This window comes from Pristiophorus japonicus, chromosome 5 (assembly GCF_044704955.1).
Source record: "Pristiophorus japonicus isolate sPriJap1 chromosome 5, sPriJap1.hap1, whole genome shotgun sequence".
Taxonomy (NCBI): domain Eukaryota; kingdom Metazoa; phylum Chordata; class Chondrichthyes; family Pristiophoridae; genus Pristiophorus; species Pristiophorus japonicus.
Genome location: NC_091981.1, coordinates 211456490 through 211478447, shown reverse-complemented (window position 1 = coordinate 211478447; position 21958 = coordinate 211456490). Strand labels below are relative to the sequence as shown.

General features: G+C 45.1%; 1 protein-coding gene across 3 annotated transcripts in view; it reads right to left on the bottom strand.

Annotated features, from left to right (window-relative positions):
* Window positions 1-21958, bottom strand: part of ctnnal1 (catenin (cadherin-associated protein), alpha-like 1) — a 407031-nt gene that overhangs the window by 109993 nt on the left and 275080 nt on the right. For 2 of the 3 annotated variants that reach the window (XM_070880044.1, XM_070880045.1), the window contains exon 5: window positions 14345-14434. The exons of the other annotated variant lie outside the window; for it this stretch is intronic. In XM_070880044.1, the coding sequence (XP_070736145.1) occupies window positions 14345-14434 (90 nt within the window). The remainder of the gene's footprint in view (window positions 1-14344; window positions 14435-21958) is intronic. 3 annotated transcript variants of the gene reach the window in all.

Here is a 21958-nt window from a genome sequence, read left to right as displayed (position 1 = left end):
AAAAAATGATTAAGAAAGTGAAGATAGACTATGAAAGTAAACGAGCACAAAATATAAAAATAGATAGCAAGAGTTGAGAGAGGAATATAAAAAGAAGAAAAAAAAAGAGTGGCTAAAGTAAATGTTGGTCCCTTAGAGGACGAGACCAGGGAATTAGTAGAGGAACATGGAGTTGGCAGAAACTCTAAACAAGTATTTTGTAACAGTTTTTACGGTAGAGGACACTAACAATATTCCAACAGTGGATAGCAGCGAACCCGGGGACTGGGAGAAATTTAGAACTCAGCAGAGGAGGACAAAGGGTTTGATTAGGGCAGGGAAAATGGAGTACGAGAAGAAGCTTGCAGGGAACATTAAGACGGATTGCAAAAGTTTCTATAAAATGTAAAGAAAAAAAGGTTAGTAAAGACAAACTTAGGTCCCCTGCAGTCAGAATCAGGGGAAGTCATAACGAGGAACAAAGAAATGGCGGACCAATTGAACAAGTACTTTGGTTCGGTATTTACTGAGGAGGCCACAAACAACCTTCCGGATATAAAAGGGGTCGGAGGGTCTAGTAAGGAGGAGGAACTGAGGGAAATCCTTATTAGTCGGGAAATTGTGTTGTGGAAATTGATGGGATTGAAGGCCGATAAATCCCCAGGGCATGATGGACTGCATCCCAGAGTACTTAAGGAGGTGGCCTTGGAAATAGTGGATGCATTGACAGTCATTTTCCAACATTCCATTGATTCTGGATCAGTTCCTATCGAGTGGAGGGTAGCCAATGTAACCCCACTTTTTAAAAAAGGAGGGAGAGAGATAACAGGGAATTATAGACTGGTCAGCCTGACATCGGTAGTGGGTAAAATGATGGAATCAATTATTAAGGATGTCATAGCAGTGCATTTGGAAAGAGGTGATATGATAGGTCCAAGTCAGCATGGATTTGTGAAAGGGAAATCATGCTTGACAAATCTTCTGGAATTTTTTGAGGATGTTTCCAGTAGAGTGGACAAAGGAGAACCAGTTGATGTGGTATATTTGGACTTTCAGAAGGCTTTTGACAAGGTCCCACACAAGAGATTAATGTGCAAAGTTAAAGTACATGGGATTGGGGGCAGTGTGCTGACATGGATTGAGAACTGGTTGTCAGACAGGAAGCAAAGAGTAGGAGTAAATGGGGACTTTTCAGAATGGCAGGCAGTGACTAGTGGGGTACCGCAAGGTTCTGTGCTGGGGCCCCAGCTGTTTACACTGTATATTAATGATTTAGACGAGGGGATTAAATGTAGTATCTCCAAATTTGCGGATGACACTAAGTTGGGTGGCAGTGTGAGCTGCGGGGAGGATGCTATGAGGCTGCAGAGCGACTTGGATAGGTTAGGTGAGTGGGCAAATGCATGGCAGATGAAGTATAATGTGGATAAATGTGAGGTTATCCACTTTGGTGGTAAAAACAGAGAGACAGACTATTATCTGAATGGTGACAGATTAGGAAAAGGGGAGATGCAACGAGACCTTGGTGTCATGGTACATCAGTCATTGAAGGTTGGCATGCAGGTACAGCAGGCGGTTAAGAAAGCAAATGGCATGTTAGCCTTCATAGCGAGGGGATTTGAGTACAGGGGCAGGGAGGTGTTGCTACAGTTGTACAGGGCCTTGGTGAGGCCACACCTGGAGTATTGTGTACAGTTTTGGTCTCCTAACCTGAGGAAGGACATTCTTGCTATTGAGGGAGTGCAGCGAAGATTCACCAGACTGATTCCCGGGATGGCGGGACTGACCCATCAAGAAAGACTGGATCAACTGGGCTTGTATTCACTGGAGTTCAGAAGAATGAGAGGGGACCTCATAGAAACGTTTAAAATTCTGACGGGTTTAGACAGGTTAGATGCAGGAAGAATGTTCCCAATGTTGGGGAAGTCCAGAACCAGGGGACACAGTCTAAGGATAAGGGGTAAGCCATTTAGGATCGAGATGAGGAGGAATTTCTTCACCCAGAGAGTGGTGAACCTGTGGAATTCTCTACCACAGAAAGTTGTTGAGGCCAATTCACTAAATATATTCAAAAAGGAGTTAGATGAAGTCCTTACTACTAGGGGAATCAAGGGGTATGGTGAGAAAGCAGGAATGGGATACTGAAGTTGCATGTTCAGCCATGAACTCATTGAATGGCGGTGCAGGCTAGAAGGGCCGAATGGCCTACTCCTGCACCTATTTTCTATGTTTCTATGTTTCTATCGGGGGGGAGGAACTTAACACAATCACAATCACTAAGGAGGTGGTACTCAGTAATATAATGGGACTAAAGGCAGATAAATCCCCTGGACCTGATGGCTTGCATCCTAGGGTCTTAAGAGAAGTAGCGACAGGGATTGTGGATGCATTGGTTGTAATTTACCAAAATTCCCTGGATTCTGGGGAGGTTCCAGCAGATTGGAAAACTGCAAATGTAACGCCCCTATTCAAAAAAGGAGGCAGACAAAACGCAGGAAACTATAGACCAGTTAGCTTAACATCTGTGGTTGGGAAAATGTTGGAGTCCATTATTAAAGAAGCAGTAGCAGGACATTTGGGAAAGCAAAATTTGGTCAGGCAGAGTCAGCATGGATTTATGAAGGGGAAGTCACGTTTGACAAATTTGCTGGAATTCTTTGAAGATGCAACGAACAGGGTGGATAAAGGGGAACCAGTGGATGTGGTATATTTGGACTTCCAGAAGGCAATTGACAAGGTGCCACATAAAAGGTTACTGCACAAGGTAAAAGTTCACGGGGTTGGGTGTAATATATTAGCATGGATAGAAGATTGGCTAACAAACAGAAAACAGAGAGTCGGGATAAATGGTTCATTCTCGGGTTGGCAATCAGTAACAAGTGGGGTGCCACAGGGATCAGTGCTGGGACCCCAACTATTTACAATCTATATTAACGACTTGGAAGAAGGGACTGAGTGTAACGTAGCCAAGTTTGCTAATGATACAAAGATGGGAGAAAAAGCAATGTGTGAGGAGGACATAAAAAAGCTGCAAAAGGACATAGACAGGCTAAGTGAGTGGGCAACAATTTGGCAGATGGAGTATAATGTTGGAAAGTGTGAGGTCATGCACTTTGGCAGAAAAAAATCAAACAGCAAGTTATTATTTAAATGGAGAAAGATTGCAAAATGCTGCTTTACAGAGGGACCTGGGGGTACTTGTGCATGAAACACAGATAGTATGCAGATACAGCAAGTGATCAGGAAGGCCAATGGAACCTTGGCCTTTATTGCAAAGGGGATGGAGTATAAAAACAGGGAAGTCTTGATACAGCTGTATAGGGTATTGGTGAGGCCACACCTGGAATACTGTGTGCAGTTTTCGTTTCCATATTTACGAAAGGATATACATGAAGCAGTTCAGAGAAGGTTCACTAGGTTGATTCCGGAGATGAGGAGGTTGTGTTATGAGGAAAGGTTGAGTAGGTTGGGCCTCTACTCATTGGAATTCAGAGGAATGAGAGGTGATCTTATTGAAACATATAAGATTATGAGGGGGCTTGTCAAGCTAGATGCAGAGAGGATGTTTCCACTGGTGGGAGAGACTAGAACGAGAGGTCATGATCTTAGAATAAGGGGCCGCCCATTTAGAACTGAGATGAGGAGAAATTTCTTCTCTCAGAGGGTTGTGAATCTGTGCAATTCACTGCCTCAGAGAGCTGTGGAAGCTGGGACATTGAATACATTTAAGACAGAAATAGACAGTTTCTTAAACGATAAGGGGATAAGGGGTTATGGGGAGCGGGCAGGGAAGTGGAGATGAGTCCATGATCAGAACAGCCATGATCTTATTGAATGGCAGAGTAGGCTCGAGGAGCCATATGGCCTATTCCTGCTCCTAGTTCTTATGTTCTTATATACTTGAGCTACTGCAACTGACGACGTGTGCGGGAAGTGTATCCGCCTGAAGATCCTGACGGACCGCATTGCAGCACTGGAGCTGCGGGTGGATTCACTCTGGAGCATGCATGATGCTGAGAATGATGTGAACAGCACGTTTAGCGAGTTGGTCTCAGCGCAGGTAAAAGGTATACAGCCTGATAGGGAATGGGTGACCAACAGGAAGAGTAGAGCAAAGAAGGTAGTGCAGGAGTCCCCTGCGGTCATCCCTCTGCAAAACAGATACACCGCTTTGAGTACTGTTGAGGGGGATGACTCATCAGGGGAGGGCAGCAGCAGCCATGTTCATGGCACCATGGCTGGCTCTGTTGCACAGGGGGGCAGGAAAAAGAGTGAGAGAGCGATAGTGATAGGGGATTCAATTGTAAGGGGAATAGATAGGCGTTTCTGCAGCCGCAACCGAGACTCCAGGATGGTATGTTGCCTCCCTGGTGCAAGGGTCAAGGATGTCTCGGAGCGGGTGCAGGACATTCTGAAAAAGGAGGGTGAACAGCCAGTTGTCGTGGTGCATATAGGTATCAATGACATAGGTAAAAAAACGGGATGAGGTCCCATGAGGCGAATTTAGGGAGCTAGGAGCTAAATTAAAAAGTAGGACCTCAAAAGTAGTAATCTCAGGATTGCTACCAGTGCCACGTGCTAGTCAGAGTAGGAATCGCAGGATAGCTCAGATGAATACATGGCTTGAGGAGTGGTGCAGAAGGGAGGGATTCAAATTCCTGGGACATTGGAACCGGTCCTGGGGGAGGTGGGACCAGTACAAACCGGACGGTCTGCACCTGGGCAGGACCCGAACCAATATCCTAGGGGGAGTGTTTGCTCGTACTGTTGGGGAGGAGTTAAACTAATATGGCCGGGAGATGGGAACCTATGCAGGGAGACAGAGGGAAGTAAAATGGAGTCAGAGGCAAAATATAGAAAGGAGAATAGTAAAAGTGGAGGGCAGAGAAACCCAAGGCAAAAAGCAAAAAGGGCCACATTACAGCAAAATTCTAAAGGGGCAAAGTGTGTTAAAAAGACAAGCCTGAAGGCTCTGTGCCTCAATGCGAGGAGTATTTGGAATAAGGTGGATGAATTAACTGCGCAGATAGAAGTTAACAGTTACGATGTGATTGGAATCACAGAGACATGGCTCCAGGGTGACCAAGGCTGGGAACTCAACATCCAAGGGTATTCAGCATTTAGGAAGGATAGACAGAATGGAAAAGGAGGCGGAGTGGCATTGCGGGTTAAAGATGAAATCAATGCAATAGTAAGGAGAGACATTAACCTGGATGATGTGGAATCGGTATGGGTGGAGCTGCGTAATTCCAAAGGGCAGAAAACGCTAGTGGGAGTTGTGTATAGACCACCAAATAATAGTAGTGAGGTTGGGGACAGCATCAAACAAGAAATAAGGGATGTGTGCAATAAAGGTACAGCAGTAATCATGGGAGACTTGAATCTGCACATTGATTGGGCTAACCTAACTGCTAGCAATGCGGTGGAGGAGGATTTCCTGGACTGTATTCGGGATGGTTTTCTAGACCAATATGTCGAGGAACCAACCAGAGAGCTGGTCATCCTAGACTGGGTATTGTGTAATGAGAAGGGACTAATTAGCAATCTTGTTGTGCGAGGCCCCTTGGGGAAAAGTGACCATAATATGGTAGAATTCTTTATTAAGAAGGAGAGTGACGAAGTTAATTCGGAAACTAGGGTCCTGAACTTAAGGAAAGGTAACTTCGACAGTATGAGGCATGAATTGGCTAGAATAGACTGGCAAACGATACTAAAAGCATTGACGATGGATGAGCAGTGGCAAACATTTAAAGATCACATGGATAAACTTCAGCAAATGTACATCCCTGCCAGGAGTAAAAATAAAACTGGGAAGGTGGCTCAACATGGCTAACAAAGGAAATTAAGGATCATGTTAAAGCCAAGCAAGGGGCATAAAAATTGGTTAGAAAAAGCAACAAACCTGAGGACTGGGAGAAATTTAGAATTCAACAGAAGAGGACTAAGGGTTTAATTAAGAGGGGGAAAATAGAGTACGAGAGGAAGCTAGCAGGGAACATAAAAACTGACTGCAAAAGCTTCTCCAAATATGTGAAGAGCAAAAGATTAGTTAAGACAAACATAGGTCCCTTGCAGTTGGGTTCAGGTGAAATTATAATGGGGAACAAAGAAATGGCAGACCAACTGAACCAATACTTCGGTTCTGTCTTCACGAAGGAAGATACAAATAACCTTCCGAAGGTCCAGGGGACAGTGGGTCTAATGAGAAGGAGGAACTGAAGGATATCCTTATTAGGCAGGAAATTGTGTTAGCGAAGTTGATGGGATTGAAGGCCGATAAATCCCCGGGGCCTGATGGTCTGCATCCCAGAGTGCTAAAGGAAGTGGCCCTAGAAATATCGACTCTGGATCTGTTCCCATGGACTGGAGGGAGAGAGAAAACGGGTAATTATAGACTGGTTAGCTTGACATCAGTAGTGGGGAAAATGTTGGAATCAATCAAGAAGGATGAAATAGCAGCACATTTGGAAAGCAGTGACAGGATCGGACCAAGTCAGCATGGATTTATGAAAGGGAAATCATGCTTGATGAATCTTCTGCAGAGTGGACAAGGGAGAACCAGTGGATGTGGTGTATTTGGACTTTCAAAAGGCTTTTGACAAGGTCCCGCACAAGAGATTGTTGTGCAAAATCAAAGCACATGGTATTGGGGGTAATATACTGATGTGTATAGGGAACTGGTTTTCAGACAGGTAGCAGAGAGTCGGGACAAACGGGTCCTTTTCAGAATGGCAGGTAGTGACTAGTGGAGTGCCGCAGGGCTCAGTGCTGGGACCCCAGCTCTTTGCAATATACATTAACGATTGGATGAAGGAATAGAGTGTAATATCTCCAAGTTTGCAGATGACACTAAACTGTGAGGAGGATGCTAAGAGACTGCAGGGTGACTTGGACAGGTTAGTTGAGTGGACAAATGCATGGCAGATGCAGTATAATGTGGATAAATGTGAGGTTATCCATTTTGGGGGCAAAAACACAAAGGCAGAATATTATCTGAATGGTGGCAGACTAGGAAAAGGGGAGGTGCAACGAGACCTGGGTGTCATGGTTCATCAGTCACAAAGTGGACACGCAGGTACAGCAGGCGGTAAAGAAGGCAAATGGTATGTTGGCCTTCATAGCTAGGGGATTTGAATATAGAAGCAGGGAGGTCTTAATGCAGTTGTACAGGGCCTTAGTGAGGCCTCACCTGGAATATTGTGTTCCGTTTTGGTCTCCTAATCTGAAGAAGGACATTCTTGCTATTGAGGGAGTGCAGCGAAGGTTCACCAGACTGATTCCAGGGATGGCTGGACTGTCATATGAGGAGAGACTGGATCAACTGGGCCTTTATTCACTGGAGTTCAGAAGGATGAGAGGGGATCTCATAGAAACATATAAGATTCTGACGGGACTGAACAGGTTAGATGCGGGAAGAATGTTCCTGATGTTGGGGAAGTGCAGAACCAGGGGACATAGCCTTAGGATAAGGGGTAGGCCATTTAGGACCGAGATGAGGAGAAACTTCTTCACTCAGAGAGTTGTTAACCTGTGGAATTCCCTGCCGCAGAGAGTTGTTGATGCCAGTTCACTGGATATATTCAAGAGGGAGTTAGATATGGCCCTTACGGTTAAGGGGATCAAGGGGTATGGAGAGAAAGCAGGAAAGGGGTACTGAGGTGAATGATCAGCCATGATCTTATTGAATGGCGGTGCAGGCTTGAAGGGCCGAATGGCCTACTCCTGCACCTATTTTCTATGTTTCTATTACCAGCACCTTCATATGTAACAATTTATCATCCAACTTACAAGTTTCTCCATTATCCCAAGAGTTTCTTGGAGCTTGTTTGAATGTCTCAGAGAATTGAAGAGGAATTTCCCAGAGTTTTCCTGCTACCAATTTTTCCTCTCCAGGAATTAACCGTACTCCTGTTTGGGGGAGGTGGTGCACGAGGTTAGGTGAGCTTTCATGGGCCTGATGGTCTTTTCTCACCTTTTTGTGTATGTTCATGTGTGCACTTGAGAACACAAATAGAAATGAAGTTAGTAGAAGGTGCTCTGGTTTCAGTTATTTTGTAGTCGGTCATTAAATACAGGCATAGTAATAGAAAGGCAAAGAATTGATGACAAAAGAATGATTTTGTGAATTAGAGCTGGATGTCAAAAATAGGAATGAGTACTGGAGTCTGTTATACAGGAAGCAATAGCAAGAGAAGTGCATGTAAGAAGATTAGAGATAACTCCTAGCAGATGTCAGTAATGAAAGGCAGGTATGTTGTGCCTATCAAATATATCACCACTTTTTTTTTTAAAGAGAGAGTGTAACAGAATTGGATGTTCACAAATTCTTTTCGAAAACCAGAAAAAAATTGTGGTTAAAATGAAACTCATGGGATGAAGGAGGAACCTGTAAGTTGCATAATAGGATGCTACCCCCACTTTGGTGGGTCACCTTACTTACTTTAAACAGAATTATTCCTCTCCATCTTGTCCAATGTGTCCAAGTCTCTACCTGTAATGCCCTGACTGACACACCCGTCTGAATGACTGACTATGCAGTGTCCCATTTACAAAAACCCAACTGCCCGCCTTGGTGACTGTGTTCTGGTCTTAGAAGCTTCTCATTCAACATCAAAAAGCCCTTCTCCCTCACAGACCAAGAGAGATCAAAGAGGTTTCCAACACAATGGTGAGAGGTGTCTTTCCGAATATACCAGCCGAACTAATGAATGGCTTATTGTTTAGTTGCTGGGAGAAGCTACTTCTAATTAGCATATTAACGACCTTTTGTCAAAAGCAGGAGATGGATCTCATGGACAAATGAGCTGGGAAAGAGGACATGAAGGGTGATAGGACAGGAGTTTGAGAAAGATATGGGTTCATGCTCGGGCATGGGCAACCTTGGGAGAAATTTGGCTTGTGGGCAAGAGAAAGTGAGTGATTCGGGAGGGCGTTGACAACGAGATTCAAGATGCTCGAGAGCATGCAGAAAGCAAGTGCAGGCAGCGGAAGGAGCGTGCGGCAAACCTGACTCCCCATCCACCCTTTTCTTCAATCGCTGTCTGTCCCACATGTGACAGAGACTGTAATTCCCATATTGGATTATTCAGTCACCTGAGAATTCACTTTTAGAGTGGAAGCAAGTCTTCCTCGATTCCGAGGGACTGTCTATGATGATGAGATGAGGCAGAGGCAGCTGAACAGCTGGTCTCAATCTTAAATTATCCATGTAAAACAGATTACTGTCAAAGACATTAATGCGCTCCTCACATTTTTTTGTTGGGAGGTGAGGATGGAGGAGAGAATGGAGAGGGGGTTAAGGAGATGATCGATAGTGGAGAAAAGAAGCTGCAGGTTATCTTTGTTCTCCAGGATGATCCTAGAGTAGTGAACAGTTTTGGTAGAGGAAAGCCAGGCATGGTCCAGCCAGATGGCTAAATCAGTTGGATGACTGATGCATTCAAATCTGCATGCCTTGGACTTGAGGGAATGAAGATGAGGGCCATATGATGGGGAAGAGAAAGGTGGGAGGAGTAAGGGTTTTACTGGGACAAGGCCATCAAAAGTAGAGGTATAAGAGTGACTGACAGATACACTGCTGCAGAGGTACTGTGGCGAATGGTGAGCCAAAGGTTGGAGAACTTCGGTTCTGTCTTCACGAAGAAAGATGCAAATAACCTTCCGAAGGTACTAAAGGACAGTGGGTCTAGTGAGAAGGAGGAACTGAAGGATATCCTTATTAGGTGGGAAATTGTGTTAGGGAAATTGATGGGATTGAAGGCCGATAAATCCCCGGGGCCTGATAGTCTGCATCCCAGAGTGTTCAAGGAAGTGGCCCTAGAAATAGTGGATGCATTGGTGATCATTTTCCAACAGTCTATCGACTCTGGATCAGTTCCCTTGGACTGGACGATAGCTAATGTAACATCACTTTTTTAAAAAGGGAGAGAGAAAACGGGTAATTATACACCGGTTAGCTTGACATCAGTAGTGGGGAAAATGTTGGAATCAATCATGAAGGACGAAATAGCAGCGCATTTGGAAAGCGGTGACAGGATCGGATCAAGTCAGCATGGATTTATGAAAGGGAAATCATGCTTGACGAATCTTCTGGATTTTTTTGAGGATGTAACGAGCAGAGTGGACAAGGGAGAACCAGTGGATGTGGTGTATTTGGACTTTCAAAAGGCTTTTGACAAGGTACCACACAAGGGATTGTTGTGCAAAATCAAAGCACATGGTATTGGGGGTAATATAATGATGTGGATAGGGAACTGGTTGGCAGACAGGAAGCAGAGAGTCGGGATAAACGGGTCCTTTTCAGAATGGCAGGCAGTGACTAGTGGAGTGCCGCAGGGCTCAGTGCTGGGACCCCAGCTCTTTACAATATATATTAACGATTTGGATGAAGGAATAGAGTGTAATATCTCCAAGTTTGCAGATGACACTAAACTGGGTGGCGGTGTGAGCTGTGAGGTTATCCATTTCGGGGGCAAAAACACAAAGGCAGAATATTATCTGAATGGCGGCAGACTAGGAAAAGGGGAGGTGCAACGAGACCTGGGTGTCATGGTTCATCAGTCACTGAAAGTGGGCACGCAGGTACAGCAGGCGGTGAAGAAGGCAAATGGTATGTTGGCCTTCATAGCTAGGAGATTTGAATATAGAAGCAGGGGGGTCTTAATGCAGTTGTACAGGGCCTTAGTGAGGCCTCACCTGGAATATTGTGTGCAGTTTTGGGTCTCCTAGTCTGAGGAAGGATGTTCTTGCTATTGAAGGAGTGCAGCGAAGGTTCACCAGACTGATTCCAGGGATGGCTGGGCTGTCATCTGAGGAGAGACTGGATCAACTGGGCCTTTATTCACTGGAGTTTAGAAGGATGAGAGGGGATCTCATAAAAACATATAAGATTCTGATGGGACTGGACAGGTTAGATGCGGGAATAATGTTCCTGATGTTGAGGAAGTCCAGAACCAGGGGACATAGTCCTAGGATAAGGAGTAGGCCATTTAGGACCGAGATGAGGAGAAACTTCTTCACTCAGAGAGTTGTTAACCTGTGGAATTCCCTGCCACAGAGAGTTGTTGATGCCAGTTCACTGGATATATTCAAGAGGGAGTTAGATATGGCCCTTACGGTTAAGGGGATCAAGGAGTATGGAGAGAAAGCAGAAAAGGGGTACTGAGGTGAATGATCAGCCATGATCTTATTGAATGGCGGTGCAGGCTCGAAGGGCCGAATGGCCTACTCCTGCACCTATTTTTCTATGTTTCTATGTTTATATAGAGTTGGGAGTTTGAAAGTGCAATTGAGAGCGCTTTGGAAGAGGGGGGAGGTGGAAGAGTTTTTCCAGGGATGGATGCAGCATGAAGTGGGTAAGATTATGAGTGTGGTAAGGGATACAAGAAAAAAAGGTGACTGCTATTGAAAAGTCTAATAGGTTCTATGCTGCAGGTTATCGAGCCTCGGTGCTTAGCCAGAAGAGGATACTGATGACCACAAAGTCTGGATGCAGAACTATGTGGCTGCTGATCAGACGGACTTGATAACAAATGTGATCAAAAATTGATGTGAAGATAATGATGCAACATGTCATGAGACAAGGAGGGTCATTAGAGTGATGAATCAGAATCAGCTACTGCTTTTTGCCACAAAGTCAAGCAATTACACAAAAAATGATGCAAAATTATTTGTTTGTTTGCTATGATATGTTATCAATTATAGAAAAAAGGCTCCCTCAGAATTAGTGCTGACGACTGACAAGTACAGTGCTCTTCTCAAAACCAGTGAGTGTCTGGAGACAGCACTATACTGAGTTTGAGTCTGAATCAACAGAATGCAGTAAAGGCCCAACTGCATGGATATTAAGCAAACTGTTGGGGTGCACTGTACAGTTAGAAAGCCTTAATAAACCAGTATGATACGAGAAAGTGGATTCTGCACAACGTCACCCAGCTAATGATAGGGTAGCTGGTGCGGGTGGTATTCAGGCTTAATTCCTAAAGGTTGCTGGTGGCTTTATTGCTTTGTTTTATTACTTTGAAGCTGCCTTTCTGAGGCTGATAAGATTTTGTTTGTGGCAAATTGACCCTCAGTATTCCAGAACTTGTTTGTGGCTTTTGTTCATGAGGAGAGGGATCCTATTGAGCCTGAAAACTATTGAGGAGTCACACTGACATCGATGGTTCTTAAAGTAATTATTCGGGCACCTCTATTAGAAGCTTTGGAGTCTCATGCAATCAGAGAAGAGCAGCTTAGATTACCCTAGGACTAGTGATGGCTTTAAAATAGGTTGCAAAACATCATAAGATTCAGGGGAAGCCCACATATTGTTTGCAATAATTTTTGAAAGGCTTTCAACCTCAGGAAAAATGTTGGAAGTTATGGGACTACATGGTCAAATCTTGGCTATTATCCAGGATGTGTACTCCAGTTCTAAGATCTGTGTACGGGTAAATGGAAGATTCACTATACCTATCGCTCTTGAAAGAGGAGTGAGACAAGATTGTTCATGATCACCAAATAGCAATCTGATGACAAAAAGCAACTCAGAAAATTTGATCAGTTCTGACGAAGGGTCATCATCCTGAAACAATGGGCCCAAGTTTCGGGTCGCGTCTAAAACGGCGCAGCCCAGACCTGGACGCCCGTTTTTTGCGCCACAAAGTGCGCCTAAAAAAAACTCACCTATTCTCCGGCTCCCTGCGGGTCCTCTGGAGTTGGGCGCGGCGCAGCATGAGCTGTGGGGGGCGGAGCCAGGTCCCTGCGCTGAAAATGGTGCCGGGACCGCTGCACATGCGCGCTACAGTGGGTGCGCATGTGCAGTAGCTCCAGGTGCCCGAAACCGTGGGAGGGGCCCGAAGCACGCAGCCCCTAGTCCTAGCCGAATGGACTCACTGGGGCTGCGGGTGGATAAGGCTCACCTCCCACCCGACCCGACTTGACTCCCGCTCCCTGGACCGGACCCGACCCCCGCTCTTCCCCCCCCCCCCCCCCCCGGGGACCGCGACCCGACCTCCATTTCCCCCACCCCCGACTGCGACTCTTCCCCCGACCACGACTCTTTCCCCCCCCCCCCCGACCGCGACTCTTCCCCCCCCCCCCCATGACCGCGACTCTCCCCCCCCCACCGACCCTCCTTCCCTCCCTCTCCTGCCCTCCCTTCCCTCTCCTCTTCTTCCCTCCCCTCTCCTCCTCCCCTCCTCCTCCTCCTCTTCTTCCCCTCCTCCTCTCCTTTTCCCCATCTCCTCCTCCTCCTCCCCCCTAACCCCCACCCCCCCTCCTCCCCCTCCACCCCCCTTCTCCCCCTCCCCTCGCTGTCAGAAACACAGACACTGACTGACAGAGAGTGAGAGACACACACACAGACAGACAGAGATAAAGACACTGACAGAGACACACTGGGGGGGCCGTCCCAGCACGCTGTTGGAGGGCTCCCGGTACTGCAGTCGGTAAGTAGAAAATGTTTTATTTATTGATTTTTAATTTTTTTTATTTTTTATTAATTTTTTTTGATTGATTTATTGGTTGATTTATTGATGTATTTATCATTTATTATGGATGATGGCTCTTTATTTGTAAAACTGAAGTGTTTAATGTTTGTAAACTTCCCTTTAAACCCCTCCCCCCCCCCCATTCCCTACACCTGATTTGTAACCTACGCCTGATTTTCTAAGTGTAGACAAGGTTTTTTTGAGCGTACACAAATCTACACTTATTCCATTCTAAGTTAGTTTGGAGTATGTTTTCACTGCCTAAACTTTCAAAACAGGTGTAAGTGGCCGGACACGCCCCCTTTTGAAAAAAAAATCTGTTCCAAACTGAAACTGTTCTAACTGACTACAACTGGAGCAAACTAAATGCCGAGAATTGCAATTTCTAAGATACTCCGTTCTAAACCAGTTGCTCCAAAAAAAACAGGAGCAACTCAGGCCAAAACTTGGCCCCGTTAACTCTGTTTCTCTCTCCACAGATGCTGCCTGATCTGCTGAGTATTTCCAGCATTTTCTGTTTTTATTTTATCACAACATTTGATCGTTTTTTTCCTGAGTGATTGGCATGATTGCCAATTGGACAGCAAACTGTGCAATACAGTTTTGCAAGAAGAAAGGGTGCCAAGTGAATTGACAGCATAAACTGAGTCACAATTATAGTTACAAGAGTGGAAGCTTCCTGCCAAAATCATTCTGATACTGCATCTCATTAATCTCTTCCATTTTATAACCACATATTAACAGTGTATTCAACGCCATTTGACAGCACCAAACTTCAGGCTATCAATATCGTTCTGCTGTAGGCTCTATAACCATTGAAAAAAATCAAATATAAACAAGTAGAAATGAGGGTTGGAAGTTGTAGATGGACTGACTGCCCACTGGATAGTTACCTTTGATGCAGTGAGAAGCATCATCGTACATTTCTCTAGTATTGCCCTGGCAGCTGCCATCCTCGCCTTCTTCTTTTCATCCTTCAGATCCTATCAAAGTAGAACAAAAGCAACTTTTACACACCATTGCATCAACTTAATTGGTAGATGCAGTCAGTTGCCCTGAGACAACATCATTATGTATGCTGCACAACATTGTGAGGTTCACAGAGGGATCCAGTGCTGTGATCCTTATTTAATACAGGGTATAACCATTGTGTAAAAAAAATAGCTAAAGTGGCAGAGGTATTTTTTAGGCAGTACTTCAAAAAACAGGAATTATTCCCCTTTATTATTCATCTCGGATTGTGGGTGTCACGACAGAATTTATTTCCCATCCCTAGATACAACTCAGTGGCTTGCTAGGCCATTTCACAGGGCAACTAAAAGCCAACCCCATGTTGTTGTGGGACTGGAGTCAGGTATGGGTCAGATTGGTTAAGGACAGCAGGCTTCCTTCCCTAAAGGGCATTAGTGAACCAGCTGGGTTTTACAGCAATATGACAACTTCACCGTCACTATTTTTTTTTCTCCAAACCAGCTTTTTATTAGATTAAAAAAAAAATAAACTGAATTAAAATTCTCAATTTTGCCATGGTGGGATTTGAACTCTCATTCTCTGCACTATTAGTACAGGCCTCTGGATTATTAGTTCAGTAACATAACTATTACACTACCACACCCATCATTGCACTGTTCAAAATACATTTTTCTATTGTTCACCATTAATGAATTGTAGCCTTTTATTGGCATTAGTGGGCAATAGCACAAAAATTGTTTGCTAGGCATTTTTTCTATACTGACTTTAGATAATTATTTTCAGCTTTATCCTACTCTCAGGATGAAAATGTTTGTCAATGGACCCATTAATAATTTTTTTTAACCTGTGCAATACAAACAGATTTACTACAGATCTTATAAAGAAAACAGGAAGGAAGTGTCAGGCTTACAGGAAGTGTCTGCTACACACAAGACTTTCCGGGGGGGAAATTGCGCGTCACCCCATTTGGGGGGGGGGGGGGGGGTGACATCTGCAAGGTGCCAGGTGCAGAAATCCCACCTCGCTTGCGATATTGGGGTTATCGCCCCCAAGAGGAGATGGAGCACAATCTAACGCACCCCACTTCCTCTCCGGGGCGCTAAGGGGTCGGAAGCAGAGGAAGCGGGGCGCAGCGCTACGCACTGGGACGTGTAGTGCTATTGAGTAGTAGGGGCCCTCTCCGTCATTAAAGGGGCGGGCCAAGCGGCCGGCTCTGCGGGGCCCAACCTCGACCACCGGGGAGCGGGGAGCAGTGCCATCAGCCCGGTACTCACGCGGAGTGCCGGGCTGCCAGATCGCAGCACAGACCCCGCGTTCAAGGCTGCAATGGGTCACGGCATGTAAGTTGGACGATTTTTTTTTTCCGCGCACGCTACCGCATCTTTAACTCGTTCCCCGTGTGCGTCCGGCCGCCCGGTACGTGCCCCCTGAAGCTGACACTGTCATCGCCTGGCGTAGCTGCAGGGGGCACTCCCAAATTGTCGTTCCAGGGCGAAAACGGGTCGCGGTGCACTGTGATGACATCGTCCTCGCTGGTGCAGCGCAGCGGGGCGCTAACGGTTACCACCACCGCTAAACTCCCGCGGAAATTAGTGGGAGTTGTTAGTGACGCACACCCAGGGGCACTAATGGGAGGCGCAAACTACCTCAATTTCTCCCCCTTAGTCTTTATTCTGATCTGTTCTGTTCTGGTTTTATTATGTGAGTTTGACGTGGAGCGGTGGTTTTCAATGCAACAACCTAGAAAAGATGTTTTCATTTATGGGGAAGACCAAAATTAAGGGTCATAAATATAAGAGAGTCACTAATAAATTCAATGGGGAATTCAGGAGAAACCTCTTCACCCAGAGAGTGGTGAGAATGTGGAACTCGCTGCCACAGGGAGGGGTTGAGGTGAATAGTACAGATGCATTTAAGGGGAAGCTGGATAAACACATGAGAGAGAGAGTTGTTAACCTGTGGAATTCCCTGCTGCAGAGAGTTGTTGATGCCAGTTCACTGGATATATTCAAGAGGGAGTTAGATATGGCTCTTACGGTTAAGGGGATCAAGGGGTATGGAGAGAAAGCAGGAAAGGGGTACTGAAGGAATGATCAGCCATGATCTTATTGAATGGTGGTGCAGGCTCGAAGGGCAGAATGGCCTACTCCTGCACCTATTTTCTATATTAACTCACTCAATTATTGAAAATGCAAGTTTTTTTAAATTATAGATTTTTTTTAAACTACAGACTGTGTTGACAATTGGACATTTAAAGATGCTTTTTTTAAAAAGAAACACTTGTGGCCAAAATTCAAATACACACAAATAAGATGAATTATCTCACAAAACAGCACACCAAGAATGCTTTTCACTTAAGAATGATGATTTGAACACATGCTTATTTCTACTAATCTAGTGGGGGACTAGGGATGAGAGGTGGGCAAACTCAAGCCAGGACGTAGCAGAGCACTGCAGTGTGCTGGAACCATGTACTTCTTCAGTGCCAGACTCCCTACACTATGTGGCCTCACCAGAACTGAGCAGCCAAATTGCAGAGCGTATATAAACAATAATAAAAACCGTATGGAAAATCCAAGAACAACTCGTCACATGAAGGTATCTGTATAAAGCAGATTAACCGATGTTTGGAAAGCAAAAGACCAAACCAACATTACAAGCCACTAGCAACTAATGTACCTTTAAGTAAATACTTTCAAATTTTGCAAACTAGATGAAAGAAGGTTAAGATTTAAAATTAATAAATTAGTTGGCACGAATAAAAATTTACTTGACAATAAAAAGTAAAAGCTGTCAAACAATATCGATGAGGGTACTTCTCATAAAATTTGCTGCTAAGTATGTGGTCTTATAACTACTACATAAGGTGATTATTTGCATTCAAAGGGAACAGAACAAAATGGATAGATTGATTTACGTGTGGATAAGTGCAACATCATACACATTCATACAGAAAATTCTAAATGAATACAGAATGAATTAGTTAAGGTGAAAAAGGATTGGGATCTGATTATTGTCCATTCAATAAAAACGTGCGAAACTGTACAATGAGGTTTATCAAGCATAGGGATACAAGCCAAAGTTAAAAGTAGCATCAAAAAGAGACTTAATGCATTAAAAGGAGTCAGAGAAAAATGAAAAAGAAAACATACTTCAGACACAGTCCTGAATTCTTTTCATTGGAGAAAACACTTTATAAAATATAGGTCTTTAAAATAGTGAAAGGTGTAAATGGAAGGTTATTTAACTTAGATTGATTGCAGAACTGGAAGACACGAGTGCAAAATGAGCTAGCTTTAAACAACACAAGTGATTAAAAGGATTATTTGCTCCCACACAGCAAGCAGTGCTGATTAACTCATTTATAAGAAAGGGATAGATAAATAAATAAATAAATATGTTGAATTTAACTGCTAGGGTTTAATGATGTAGGCTGTAATGTTAGATTCATATTCGAAAGATTTGCTAGATTATTTCACAGAACTTTGGGGTCAAATTTCGGGCCGCGTCTAGAACAGCGCAGCCCCGACATGGATGCCCATTTTTCGCGCCTAAAAGCGCGACGAAAATGTACCTTGCAATTTTTGGGCTCCCTGCAGGCCCCTTGGAGCTCGGCGCGGCACACAGACATCAGCGGGGGCGGAGCCAGAGAGTCGCGCCGATTCTGCAAGTGGAAGGGGGCGGGGCCAAGTTAAATGGGAGAACGTCGTGCCGGCAGCCCTGCACGTGCACACCCGCAGTAGGCCATAAACATTGGCACTCGGCCATTTTTAAAGGAACTTGAAGAAAATTGCTGATTTGTTTCATGGACCTTTGGAAAGGCTTGGGACTGAACTTTGGTGATTTTTTTGTGTCTGAAGGAGTGCTTTTAGCAGCACTGTTGAAGAAATCACCTGCTGAAATCAGTGAGTGCTGCTTTTTGCTGCTAAACTTCCAGAACAAGTGCTGCATAGGTTCATGCAAAATAAGGACTATGAAAAATAAGTGTATCAATTCAATACTGCAATGGAACAACGTCCACCAAGAACAAAGAATTTCTTGCATGAGGAAGTGAAGATTTTAGTAAATGTCATTGAGCAGAGATGGCAAGAGCTAGATACCAGCCACAGAGGTCGCATAAAAGTGCCACCTAAAGAAATGAAGAAACATTGGAACCAAGTTGCAGAAGATTACTGCGCAGTGGTGCATACCAGGAGATCTGGAAGCCAGTGTAAAAATAAATGGCATGACCTTGGTCAAGTAGTTAATGTAAGTAATATTTTCATTTTTTAATGTAATCATAATTGTAATGTGACTATCTGCATGTCCCACCCTGCAGAAAAACGCATTCTGTAAAAAGTTATATTTTACTCTTTGCAGAAGAAATTGACCCACAACAAAAGGAAAGCAACTCGAACAGGAGGAGGCACGCCCAATCTGCATCCACTGACACCCTTGGAACAGAGGGTAGCTGCTATGATGAGTCGTACATGGAGAAAAGCAATCAGTACAGCACAAGCTGGGCCCGCACGCGAGGAAGAGGGTAAGTCCTGAAAATGCATCGTGGCTCTTCAAATCAACCTGCTGCCTGGCCTGCTATATGTGAGAGTACTCATGTCACCCATCCGGCCCCCTCCCTTGCTGTTAAACATTTGACTGATCTGATGTATTTTGCAGAACATGATGATGATGATGATGATGATGCTGCTGCTGCCAACCCTGAGGATCCTGAAGATCCAGAACAAGAACCAGTACAACCAGATGCGGACGATCTAGACTGGATGATGGTGGCAATGACTGAAATGTCTACAGGGGAGACCTTCCAAATTAATGTTTATGAGCCCACATTAAGGGGCATCAGAGTTTCAACGACTTGCATAGGTTCTGGTTCCACCTTCCGTGGTTTTGATTCTGACGTTGCGGGTCCCAGTGGTGCTGCTGGTGTAATGCAGCAGTTTACATCCATTCACCCACCATCCCAGCCCACGGCTCGCATTCGAGTGCTGTCGTCTGGAACACCGAGCGTCCCACTGTCCCAGCCCGCGCCTCTCTCTCTAGTACTGCCGTCTTACCCGATCACTCATCGGTAACGTCAGTGCAGTGGGTGAAGAGGTGACGGTCCTGACGGGAGAAATAGCAGTAATGACACGGGAACTTAGGGAGGGAATGTCCGAGGGAGTGCAATCGACGGCACAGGCCGTCATGGAGGTAGCTGCTGCAATAAGGGCACACAGCCCGGCCAATCAAATGACACCCCCATGAAGAAGTGAACGTTCACTGAGATGTGGATGAGAGATGATTGCAGCCTTTCTTTGCTGCTTTTGTTCTTGATGTAGCTGTAGTAGCGTTTTTCAAATTGAAATTGTTTTGTAAGTTTTGTAACTTTACAACTTAAGTGATCTTACGGCTTTTAAATGATCTTATAGTGTAAATGCTCTCACATTTTGTATCTTATTTAATTTTGCACCTAAAAAGTGATCCTGAAGTCTAAGTGATCTTAAGATCGTAAGATTTTTCACATTGAAATTGTTTTGTAACTTTTGTAACTTTACAAGTTTATAAGTGATCTTAAAGTTTTTAAGTGATCTTCAAGTCATATTAAAAAGTAAAGTTTGATACAACAAATATTTAATTACAGTGACGTTAACTTTTCAATAAAATATTTTTTCATTAAAACGGAATCATGTTCCATTAACACAACACAACGTAGGAACAACTCCAAAGAATAAACATGTCCATGCGCAACAGTGGTCGCAGAGCCCTTAGGCGTCAGTAATTGAAGCGTTCACGGATGAGCTGCTGGCGCAGGGCTCGAGCAATCGTTAAAGGAGCACGATGGACGGCCCTCCTCTGATCTCGTGCTCCAGCATCAGGCACTTGCATGCTTTCCTGATCGTCGTCATCATCCTCATCCCGTTCTTCCAAATTACTATCATCAGGCATGGCCCCTCATGTGAGTCTTCTGGTTCCACTACCAGCTCCTGCTGCCTCATGATGGCTAAGTTATGGAGCACGCAGCACACAACAGTGAAGTGACCGACAATCTGAGGAGAGTATTGCAAGTGGCCTCCGGAATGGTCCAGGCATCGGAAACGCTGTTTCAATATGCCAATGGTCCTCTCAATGATGCTGCGCGTCTCAATGTGCGCCATGTTGTATTGACGGTCAGCTTCTGTCCGTGTCACGTGTAGGGGCGTCATGAGCCAGGTGGTCAGGCTGTACCCGTTGTCTTCCAGTAGCCAGCTCTGCCCTTCTGGCTGCTGCTCAAACATGTCAGATATAACGCTGTCGCGTAGGATAAACGCATCATGGGTGCTGCCAGGGTATCTCGCATCGACTGACATGATGCGCTGCTTGTCGTCACACACGAGGTGCACATTGATGGAGTGGAAACCTTTTCTATTCCTGTACTGCGCGGAATCCTCCACAGGTGCTCGCAAGGCGATGAGAGTAAAATCAATGCAGCCCTGTACTTTTGGGAAGCCAGCAACCCTGAAGAAGCCCACAGCCCTCTCATGGATCGCTTGTGCGGTTATTGGGAAATTGATGAAGTCATTCCTCCGCGCATACAGTGCAGCTGTGACCTGGTAAACGCAGGCATGTATTGCACGTTGAGAGATGGCACACACATCTCCAGTTGTAGCCTGAAGCGATCCCGAGGCATTGAAGGCAAGTGCAGCTGTTACCTTCACTTCAACAGACAAGGCAGTTGGCGTTCTGCTTCTGGCTGCAAATCTGCTCTCAGCATATCACAGATCTGAGTGACAACTTCTCTGCAGAAACGCAGCCTTTTGACACAATCAGCCTCGCTCATGTCCAGGTACAAGCGCCTGGCTCAATATTGCCGACGTGGGTACGGTCTCCTGCCCATCAGCCTACGGGCTATGATGTTCCTGGTGCGGTGAGCTCTAATCAATTCTCTCCTATGCAGTGAATTGCTGGCGAACCACTGCATAATTCGTGGTGTTGACATTGCAGCACCCATTCTGCAATTACAAATTTAAGTTTCAAACTGGCTATCTGGCTGCCTCTCCCATCCCGGTGCTTTGCACGCCTACCCTGTCCCCTGGCCGAATGGCCTCAGCTTCCCTCGCAGCTCGAAGGCTGCTTGCTGTGTCTTCGACAGCCGTCGAGCCACTGACGCTGCCCCTATCCCGTGGCCAAATGGCCTCAGCCTCCCTCGCAGCTCAAAGGCTGCTTGCTGTGTCTTCGGCTGCCGTCGAGCCACTGACGCTGCCCCTGTCTCCTACATGGAAGGCCTGCCTAAAGCACCGCAGCTCGAAGGCTGCTGCTGCTTCACACAGGTAGGAATATTCAATATTTTGTAGTTGCTTTGTTTATAATTTTTTAGTCAGGATGGCTCTTTATTTGTATAAGTAAGACTGTTGAATGCTTGTAAGATTTAATTACTTCCCTTCACCCCCCCACCCCCACTCCTTGTTCCCTACGCCTGATTTGTAACCTACGTCTGATTTATAAAGTGTAGGCAAGGTTTTTCTGAGTGTACAAAAATCTACACTTACTCCATTCTAAGTTAGTTTGGAGTAAGTTTTTAC